This window comes from Salmo salar, chromosome ssa09, assembly GCF_905237065.1.
Source record: "Salmo salar chromosome ssa09, Ssal_v3.1, whole genome shotgun sequence".
Classification (NCBI taxonomy): domain Eukaryota; kingdom Metazoa; phylum Chordata; class Actinopteri; order Salmoniformes; family Salmonidae; genus Salmo; species Salmo salar.
The window spans coordinates 80,579,434-80,590,220 of record NC_059450.1 but is presented as its reverse complement, the minus strand read 5'-3'; the positions used below and the strand labels follow the sequence as shown (position 1 = coordinate 80,590,220).

Sequence of the window (10,787 nt, the reverse complement as noted above, 5' to 3'; positions counted from 1 at the left end):
TAAGAGAATGGTAGGAATATAACCTGAGTATATTCACTAAGAGAATGGTAGGAATAGCATGAATATAACCTGAGTATATTCACTTAGAGAATGGTAGGAATATAACCTGAGTATATTCACTAAGAGAATGGTAGGAATATAACCTGAGTATATTCACTTAGAGAATGGTAGGAATATATCCTGAGTATATTCACTTAGAGAATGTTAGGAATATAACCTGAGTATATTCACTAAGAGAATGGTAGGAATATAACCTGAGTATATTCACTTAGAGAATGGTAGGAATAGCATGAATATAACCTGAGTATATTCACTTAGAGAATGGTAGGAATATAACCTGAGTATATTCACTAAGAGAATGGTAGGAATATAACCTGAGTATATTCACTTAGAGAATGGTAGGAATATATCCTGAGTATATTCACTTAGAGAATGGTAGGAATATAACCTGAGTATATTCACTTAATAATTTCAAATCTGTGATGTTAGCCAGGCTAATTTGCAACACTGACATTTCATACAAAAGGACAGCAAAACAAGGGCAGAGTATAGCTGAACAACCGGCAGTGACTATGGCCCCACACTGCAGTACGCACCAGGCATCGGAAGCAAAATGATGAGACATCCATCTCCTACAGTACAGCACTTCTCTCCAAGTGAAGATGACAAACAAATAACATGAATGTTTACTGGCAAGAAACGTTAACTTTAATCTTAAAAGACAATTGTTTCCTTTGTAAGCCGAAAAAAAGTCAACCTAAATGACAAAACCATTTCACTCTGGGAGGGAACCCTTTCACTGCGGGAGGAAACCATTTCATTGTGTGAGGAAACCATTTCACTGTGGGAGAAAACCATTTCACTGTGGGAGGACACCATTTAACTGTGGGAGGAAACCAATTCTCTGTGGGAAGAAACCATTTCTCTGTGGGAGGAAACCATTTCTCTGTGGGAGGAGAGCGAACATGAAAGGCTAATAGTGCATTCAAAAAAGCAAAAACAAACAAACAAATGAAATAAGTATGCACTGCCGGTAATCACTAGATACATATAGCATCAGCTGCGGTGTTGTAGGTCATACGGTATATTACAGAGTACAAAAGCTTGACCTGTCCATCCACAAACATCCCAACAGTAGTTTAGTTCTCACCCACATCTTAAAAACAGTGCTCCCTGTTTTATCATAGAACATGAGTTATTCATTGGCTGAATCAGACTAAAATGTAAAATCTACTTCTCTTGGGGTGAGGCAGCGTGGGGGTGACAGACACACTGTAATTGTTGAAGGCATTTTAAATACAGAAGCAGAAATGCACCAGAACATCTGCAAAGGTTATGACACCATATTATCCTTTTACTCACTAACCAATTCATCCCCTGTAACAAAAAAACTGTAATGTAAAGGAATACTGTTATTGCCCTTAAAAATAGTAAGAAAGAACAATCCCCTAAACATTGTTTGATCAGTGTAATGGGACATGATGAAACAACTCACACACAGCATTGATGATTGGGCTGTATCATATGTACTCATGTTGAATTGAGATTTATGCCATACATATTTTGTGTTCAAATACTCAACTATTCTCAGGTTTTCTTCTTGAGCATTCAAGGCTTTATTTATAAAGCAACTTAAACGACTGAGGAAACAAGATGACATTTTCTTGAGGAAAAGAAAAACACAGTGCAGATAGGTACCTTGACTTCAACAGGTTTATACAATAAAAACTAACCAATATACAGTATTCTGCTGACTGATAGAACATTGTATTGATCATATCTTTCAAGGTACATTCTATTCATTTGTATTTCAAACACTCATTAACTTAACAATACTTTAAATAAGGACTTGGTAAAATAAAGTGGATAAAATCATTTGAAATAACGATATAAGCTGTCTCCACAATATAACCTTGAACTAATAAATCAAATAAAGGATTTAAGCTATTATGATTGAGCATATTAATATTGCACATGGTGTTTGATATGAATCTGTCCAGATCAGTAGCTACTGTATATAAAACAAATTCATAGCCACATAATTTTCTTCCAAAGATAAATTGAACATATCTCATACACTACCTTTCTAATCCATTACCATGGTACCACAGTCAAACCATCCAGAATTGTATCACTTTAATGCAAATTTATTTTGGTTGCATAATGTTAAAAAGAAACCTTTACAAGAAACCTTTTACAAGAAACCTTTTTTCAAATACTAATCAGGCCTCAGTTTGTGCACCATCATAGTGAAATAACATCCATCTCTAATCCCCTTTCAGGCCATCAGTAGAGTTCATGAAGACTCAGAAAACAGAAACAGTTACTCTGATAAATCATTAGTGGCGTGAGATCTGGGCCTGTCTTGCTTATGCATTCTAAATATCCATTTCACTTTTAAATAGTACCAATAATCTTTAAATAATCCTGCATAGAAAAATAAATAAATTAGTTAAATGTACTACCAATTGATAGTTGGTCATCAATCATATATATTGACAGTTGGTCATCAATGATATATATTGACAGGGGTCATCAATCATATAAATTGACAGGGGTCATCAATCATATGTATTGACAGGGGTAATCAATCATATATATTGACAGGGATCATCAATCATATATATTGACAGGGGTCATCAATCATATATATTGACAGGGGTCATCAATCATATATATTGACAGGGGTCATCAATATTCAGTTTGTTTAATGTTGCTTTTTTTCTACATGTTTTGTCTTTTATAGGTATAGTTGTTTTGTCTTCTGTTGTAATTTACAAACTGTCCCACAGATACAAATAATGTAGACTTACAAAATAAATCCAGGTATGCTTACATGGCAAGCAGCTGTTTTTCTTGGGCTTAAAAAAAATGTCCCGACATGTGCCATACCCAAACATATCCAGAGGAACCACATTTAATTCAAACACTATTAACATGGCTCTTTACACAAACAAGTCATGGAATCATTCCAAATCTGCTGTTCGGTTCATACGTGCCTTTTCTTAGTGAAAACAAGGCGTCAGGTTCCCCAGCAGTGACCAGCAGTGACCAGTTATAATCCAGGCAGATGGTAAGAGTCTGCAAGTGGGGGATCCCAACCACGTTATATTCCCAGGAGAACTGTAAAGTCACCATATGATAGTTCATTAATTGAAAATACTGATCCCATATTGCCTCAAAAACACTGCAGAAGGATCACTAGCTATGATGAGGTACAGTCAACATTGTTTTCATGACCCATGATTTGGTTGAAAAAAAATCTGATAAGTACCAATTTCAATAGCAGCAAAATACTACAATTGTCTCTTAAGGATGTCTTGTGGTATAATGTGATATTAATACATGTTATAATGGCATCACCACATCAGGAGGAAAGTCTGTATTTGCAACAGAGCCACTGATTCTCGGGAAATCTGACTGGAGCCTCCTGTCCAGTTTATCCATTGGTCATTAAGCTTTTCCAAAAGGCACTTTTGTCATTGGGGGGGGGGGGTAGATAGCCTACATTTGACTCATTTGAGTCTGTTCTTCCAGAACCTGAAGGTAGTCAGGTGTACCTTGAAGTTTAGTTTTAAGTTCATAGTACTCACTTTTCCTTTGTTCCACTACTATCTTACTATGGTTTCCCCCTATTAGTGACTTCTTCATCTTTTTGTCCTGTGGTTTCTCAGGGTAACGGATCTGAAACCCACTCCCCCCTATACTGCTGAAATCCCCCCTTTTACTGTCTAAAAAGTTTTGAATAAACATGTTGGATTCTCTTGGCAGGAACTCATCCAGCTCGTCAATGGTGCTCAGTCTCTTATTGCGTGGATCCAGGGAGGACAGTGAGTCCTTGTCTTGGTCAGCGCTGTTGAGCAGGATTATTTTCTGTCTCTGGGAGTCAGCAAACTTAAAGCCTGACTCAGAGTCTCTAATCCCACAGGTGTGACTCTTGTTCATATGCTGGATAGTGTGGGGGATGAACGTCTCCCCTCCCAGATCATCTTTCTTGTTCGATTTGTTGTGTCTCCTGAGCGTGAGTTGCATGGAGCCACACTCCTGGTTCCCCATGCCCTCCTGGCGTCCGGCTGGCTTCTTATTGCGCCTCAGCACAAACACCAAGAGGCAGAAAGCAACAAACACTGTGATGATGAGCACCACCAGGACACTGAGGATCATGATGGATAGGGGAACTGGACCACCTGGAGGGGCCTTGCCCACCCCTGCTGGGGACATGGAGGTCACCACCGGAGTAGTACTGGTCAGGATGAAAGGGGGCCTAGCTATAAGTTTGGGGCACAGGATCTCATTTTTCAGCAGCCGTAGCTCTATATTGGAAAACTGAACTGGGGATGCACATTTGACCTCTTTCGCAGCCACTCCGTCATTCAGCTTCTCCAGCCACAGTTTCAGAGCCACTAAATCACAGGAGCATTCCCAGGGATTGCCTTCCAGATCAATTTGAGTGAGAGACCTCAGCTGGTCTAGGACACCACTCACAGGCAGAGTCATGAAATGGTTGTTCTTAAGATTTAGCCTAGCCAGGGAAACGCCTGCAAAGATATAGGCAGGGAGGCTCCTTAGCACATTATTGTTCAGATACAACAACTGCAGATTTGGCATGGAGTCAAATGTCCCTGCTAACACCTCTTGTATGGCATTGTATTCCAGATACAAGTATTGGAGGTTACTGAGCCCAAGGAACATCTCAGGATGCAGCTGCTCTAGTTGGTTCCCATTGAGATAAAGCCTACGCAGGTTGGTCAGATTGGCAAAGACCCCTTTTTGAACTGTGACTATTTGATTGCTGCCCAAATGTAATAAATCTAAACCCTCAAAGCCTTGGAAATCAACTGGGCTGATATCTCTGATATAATTTCCACTCAGGTGGAGCTTCTTGGCATTTGGTGGCTTGGGAATGATATCTGCTAGATTGTTTATACTCCTCTCTTGGCAACTCACACTGATGCCAAAGTCTGAGGGGTGAGCTTTGCAGGTGCAAGGCTGTGGGCAGGAGAGAGGTGGGGTTCTTGTTTGATAGGACATAATTGGAATATTTTTATTCAAACCGGGTAAACCAACAATCCCGTTACCATAAATCTTTGATGGGTTTGTTGTTTTGGGAGCTTTGGTGGCTATGGGCGGTATCGTAGTGGGGGCCTTGTCGGATGTTGTTCGGCCATTTTCTGGCTGTGAAGGGGGCATCCTTACATCAAAGTCACTACCTGTTCCCATGGGACACAGTTCCTGTTTATTTGTTTCTTTCAACAGTCGTCCATACAGGTCACTAGGGGTTTCACATATAGCCTCCCCAATAAAAATGTTATAGGGCATGTTCTCCAACCAAGCTTTCAAGGGTAACAAATCACATGTGCAATTCCATGGGTTGTCATCGAGCTGCAATTCCACTATACGTCCAATGTGTTCCAAAACTCCCAGATATGGTAGCTTCTGGATCCTGTTTCCTCTTATATCCAAATGTGTAAGGGAGGCAAAGCGAAAAATGTTATCAGGAAGGATCTGGACTAGATTGTCATTCAGAATGAGAACTTTCAACCGATGCAATTTGTTGAAGGATCCTTTTTCAATATACTTGATCAAATTGTAGTCAGCCTGGAGGTATTCCAAGTTTTCGATCCCATAGAAAGTGTCAGCTCTGAGCACCTTCAATTCATTGTTATTTAAATGCAGCTGTTTCAATGAACTAAGGCCATAAAAGGCCCCTCCTTCGATGTTCTGTAGTTTGTTGTTTCCCAGTTGAAGTGAGACTGCGTGTGTGAAATTGAGAAAGGAATTGGGGTAAAGGACGATCAATAGGTTATTTTGGAAATTCAAATGATAGAGGCTAGAGACCGGGGGCAGCAGCTGGGTAGGTCTGTACACAGTTATTTTCTCACAGTTCACATATAGGACGTTCTCGATGGACATGCATGAACAGGCGCTGCAGGTCTCCGCTGAGAGGTCAGAATCCAAGTCAGAAAACGTACTCGATACGAAAAAGGCCAACAGAACTAGAAGCAGCATTTTGCCTTTTATAAATCCCCCAGAAAACCATTTAGTAACCTTTGAGAGGAAAAACAAACAAACAAACAATCAAAACACAAACTGGTACTATACATACAGACAGTACTTCATTAATGGTTAGATAGTATATGCCCTACTGCTGATGTTAGTAATGGTTAGTTAGTATATGCCTACTGCTGATGTTAGTAATGTTTTGTCTACACACCAGGCTAATTTAATGTACGCAAATCAACCCATTTCTCTATAGCAATACAGCCATCAAGTACCATTTTAACCTAAAAAATAGTATTAATAATAATAATACTAATAATATTAATAATAATAATAACCATAATAATGATAGACGAATAATAAGAGTCTAATAATAGAAGCCTTAAAACCATAGTCTCCTTCTGATCCATAATGTTACAAAACATCATTGAATTCACCATTATATATTACACTAGTGCGTCAATTTTGTGGGCATATAACAAAAAGAGTAGAAAATATATATGCTACTGCATCCTATGCTGACATATTGTGAGCTAAAACATCCCATGAAGCCTGTGCCCCAGGCGGATCAACCCATATTATAATTAAACATATGAACAATGTAGGCTACAGAATGGATATTAAAGCTTTTCAACCAAATAACAGAGGACTTACCGTAAGCGTTTGTAAATGTGATTTCTTGAGAGACGGCAATTGGCAGTGCATTGAGACGCGGTGCTCCCATTCAGACGTAGGTAGGCTATCGCTCAGATTTCAGCCTATGCGTCTCTTCTTGACAGGCTCCACTTGTTAAAAAATATATTTCTCTCGTAGGGTTCCCAATGTTGTTGTATCTCCATGAAGCATTTCAGTTCGGAATGAACTAAAGACACTGTGCACACCTCAGCGTTTTAAGAAAGCAGGGACAAAAGGCGAGCAGCTGAAGTGACTGCAAAACAACTTCTCTCCAGTTCACGATAGAGGAAAATGAAACGAATGGTGCTGCTGGAACACCCAGTCCATAGAGATGCTAAGCCTATGTATATGGCTCGCTGAAGTTGGACTGAGCCGTTCAGGCAGAAAAATGAAGCAGCAGCACCCGATAAACCTAAACAATCCTGCGCGGGTTTACTCACCTCCAAAAATCTGAAATTGCTTGCTAAGCGTCTCTTTTCGAATCATGCATTTTACAGGGCTGTCAGTGTGACATCTGAGGCTGAGCCTCTCTACTCCAAGGAAAAGAAAAGGGGAAAAAACACCACACTGTGATATTCAGAAAAATGAGAACGGCGACTAACTGACGCGGAAAATGAATAATTCAGTTTAGTCAGATGCGGGCAAGCAGGAGATGCCGCTCTCCATCTTCCAACAAAAGCAAGAAACTGCGTTCAAATAAACTACTGTTAAAACAGTCACCAGGGATCCGGATACGCAGGAAGGAGGGAGTGTGTCTCGTAATAGCAACTATTCCTGCCTCTCATAAGTATGCTGCTTTACAGCTGCATAGAGCTTCCCACACGACTAGCGGGAGAAGAGGACGCAGAGAGAAAGGGGGAGGAGGGGAGGGGTGATGAAAAATAGGGAGACAGAGAGAGAGAGAGAGAGAGAGATAGTAGAGAGAGGGAGGAGGGAGGGTGGCGGAGGGGGTCTGGTATACCAAACGGAAAACTTCAGACCTTGACATGAATGATTTTAGTAGTAGGTTAATTTAACAGCTTTGGAATTGTGTTTCTTGTCGTTATGATGATCAACAGAAATGGTTATGCATCACGCATTGTGCTATAGCCTATTGGATCGAGATCATACGGTAGACTTCGTTTGAGGATGAAGTCGCTTACCTGACAGTTCAAGAGGGGTCGGCGCCTGCATTATATTTTATGATTGGAGTGTTTAAAACGACAGAGAACGTGAGCGGCATTCTAATGTGGACTATTATTCAACGTGGACTGCAGTCAATGCAAGGCAAACATTGCTGAGGGAAGTAACATAAACAGACACTACCGCTCATATTGTTTTTGAGTAGGCTACTTGGATAGCGATTTTATGTTAGACATTATGGCTGCATTTACACAGGCAGCCTAATTCAGATTTTTTTTCTCCCAATTATTAGTCTTTTGACCCATCAGATCAGTTATTTACCAATAAAGGCAAAATATTAGAATTGGGTTCTTGTGTAAAAAGCCCATTTCTGATTTAAAAAAAACGTCACTAGTTGGTCTTTAACCAATCAGATCAGCTCTGAAATATATCTTATGTGAAAAGATCTAATGTGAAAAAAAGATATGAATTTGGCTGCCTGTGGAAATGCAGCCCAACTGGAATTCAGCATCACTTTAGTTTTCAGACAACAGGTGGATGCTCCCTCGTGTGAAGTCAATAATAGAAACCACTCAATTTTAGCCTAGACTTCACCTGTTTGTTCAAATAATATTCATACTTGAGAGACAATAGCTCCAAATGTGTGAAACGCAAAGAGCTCTCCAAGTGAACAACGTTTTAATGGCACAGTGACAAAACACTACAAGCTTATTTTTTTGACTATGCGGAGAACAAGATACAGGCTTAATCAATTATAGGTAAAGTCTGAATGACAGTGACAGTAAAAGTAGGCTATTGTAATATGAATGTATCCTATTTTCCCTGCCCCTTCAGTTTTGACATGAGGATACATGGGTGCGCCAGTGAACCGACGTTATGGGCAGTGTGATATTGGGAGAATCTCAATGAGAATCCCAATTGCATAATCCTTGCGTCCTCTCTCCTTGCCTCCTTCTCAAAATCCATTGGATGAGAAAGTCAGAGGCCTCCCCTCTGACATCCTCCAAAGGGTTTTGAGAAGGAGGTGAGGAGAGAGGACTTGAGGAGTACAGTATACAATTGAGATTCTCCCTGCAGAGGTTTCTCTCACATGTAGAAATCAAAGGTAGCGCCCTCATCTGGCTGAACATTTTACCTACTTTATTGTCTTGGTACGTATAGGTTACAGTACAGTATGCACTCCTGAATGTTGACTGTATTGTAGGCTAGGATACAATTATACAAAAAAAAAAGTTTATAAGGTTACATGGCATCACATGAAGCCGAACGACTGGGTTGTCTATATAGCCTATGGACCCAGTTACATCAGCTATAGGTTACGTAATGCAAGTGCATTAGTAGGCTACTTCACAAAGAGCCTCGTGAATATTCTACACTGTCAAGCAGTGGAATGAAAATAAATGCTTGCATGGCAGTAGCTTAAATGTTGATATTTATTTACCATCACACTCTCAAAGTCTCCCATTTTGTACTGTGGAAAACGGTTCAGGCATGCCGTGTAGTCTGTTGTTGCAGAAACATTTGTTAATATCTTTGCTCTTCAACAGGCTATGAAATAACAGCAGAATAGCCTTGAGGGGCTGTGTGCTAAGGTAATTCTCTACACAGGTAGAGCTACAGTAGGATGCGTGTGTTTTTGCAGAGGGACAGTATTTTCTCCTTGAGGGGCTGTGTGCTAAGGTAATTCTCTACACAGGTAGAGCTACAGTAGGATGCGTCAGACAGTGTTGTGTTTAGCAGAGGGACAGTATTTTCTCTTTGAGGGGCTGTGTGCTAAGGTAATTCTCTACACAGGTAGAGCTACAGTAGGATGCGTGTGTTTAGCAGAGGGACAGTATTTGCTCTTGGAGTACAGGGGGTTGTATTTTTCTTCTTCCTCTCTTTCTGCAGACTCCCCTTTGATATGCTAAATATATGTCTATTTATATCCCACACAGAAGAACAGAATAGGTGGTGGGGACAGACGTTAAATGCCCTGTCTGGGAAGGGAGGGAGGTTGTCATTTCAGTCCCTTTTTTTTAGATCTGAAGACACCAACCTTGGTTAGATGTTTAGGAATAAACAGCATGATGCTTGCCGGTATCTTTTACCCAGGTCAGAAGTATGTTTATTTAATTATATTACTCCTTAGTGCACGTACCTCAAGGCTACAATCAGTAGGATTCCTTATCAGAAGACAAACTATTACAGTCATCACAGTATTAGTTTGGGAACTGGCACATATTAAATATTAATTTGCATCCAAGTGAATACATATCATTGCAGGCTATCTTAATGATGATGTTGCCACCATGAGGGGAGGAGAGGCCTAATGTCAATGACCCTCCTCAGAGGAGAGGCCGAATGTTAATGATCCTCCTCAGAGGAGAGGCTGAATGTTAATGATCCTCCTCAGAGGAGAGGCCGAATGTTAATGATCCTCCTCAGAGGAGAAGCCGAATGTTAATGATCCTCCTCAGAGGAGAGGCCGAATGTTAATGATCCTCCTCAGAGGAGAGGCCGAATGTTAATGATCCTCCTCAGAGGAGAGGCCGAATGTTAATGATCCTCCTCAGAGGAGAGGCCGAATGTTAATGATCCTCCTCAGAGGGGAGGCCAAATGTTAGTGACCCACCTCAGAGGGGAGGAGAGGCCTAATATTAATGACCCTCCTCAGAGTGGAGGAGAGGCCTAATGTTAATGACCCTCCTCAGAGGAGAGGCCTAATGTTAATGATGCTCCTCAGAGTGAAGGAGAGGTCTAATGTTAATGACCCTCCTCAGAGGGGAGGTCTAATGTTAATGACCCTCCTCAGAGTGAAGGAGAGGTCTAATGTTAATGACCCTCCTCAGAGGAGAGGTCTAAGGAGAGGTCTAATGGTGTGGGGGCTGTGCTTTGGCAAAGTGGGTGGGGTTATATCCTGCCTGTTTGGCCCTGTCCGGGGGTATCATCGGATGGGGCCACAGTGTCTTCTGATCCCTCCTGTCTCAGCCTCCAGTATTTATGCTGCA

General features: G+C 40.9%; 1 protein-coding gene across 1 annotated transcript; it reads right to left on the bottom strand.

The window, feature by feature from the left end:
* Positions 1 to 1,587: 1,587 nt before the first annotated feature.
* Positions 1,588 to 7,512, bottom strand: slitrk4 (SLIT and NTRK-like family, member 4). Its single transcript, XM_014212749.2, has 2 exons — positions 6,655 to 7,512; positions 1,588 to 6,048 (listed from the first exon to the last, which is right to left on the bottom strand). The coding sequence occupies exons 1-2, from the start codon at positions 6,703 to 6,705 to the stop codon at positions 3,505 to 3,507; spliced, it is 2,595 nt and encodes an 864-aa protein (XP_014068224.1). The 5' UTR covers positions 6,706 to 7,512; the 3' UTR covers positions 1,588 to 3,504.
* Between the last annotated feature and the right edge of the window lie 3,275 nt (positions 7,513 to 10,787).

What these genes read in the sequence shown, in the direction of transcription:
- slitrk4 (XM_014212749.2), bottom strand. Translation starts at nt 6,705, where the DNA reads ATGCACTGCCAATTGCCGTCTCTCAAGAAATCACATTTACAAACGCTT. An exon ending in CACATTTACAAACGCTTACG is followed by an intron (nt 6,049 to 6,654) that starts GTAAGTCCTCTG and finishes TTCCTCTCAAAG; the next exon opens with GTTACTAAATGGTTTTCTGG.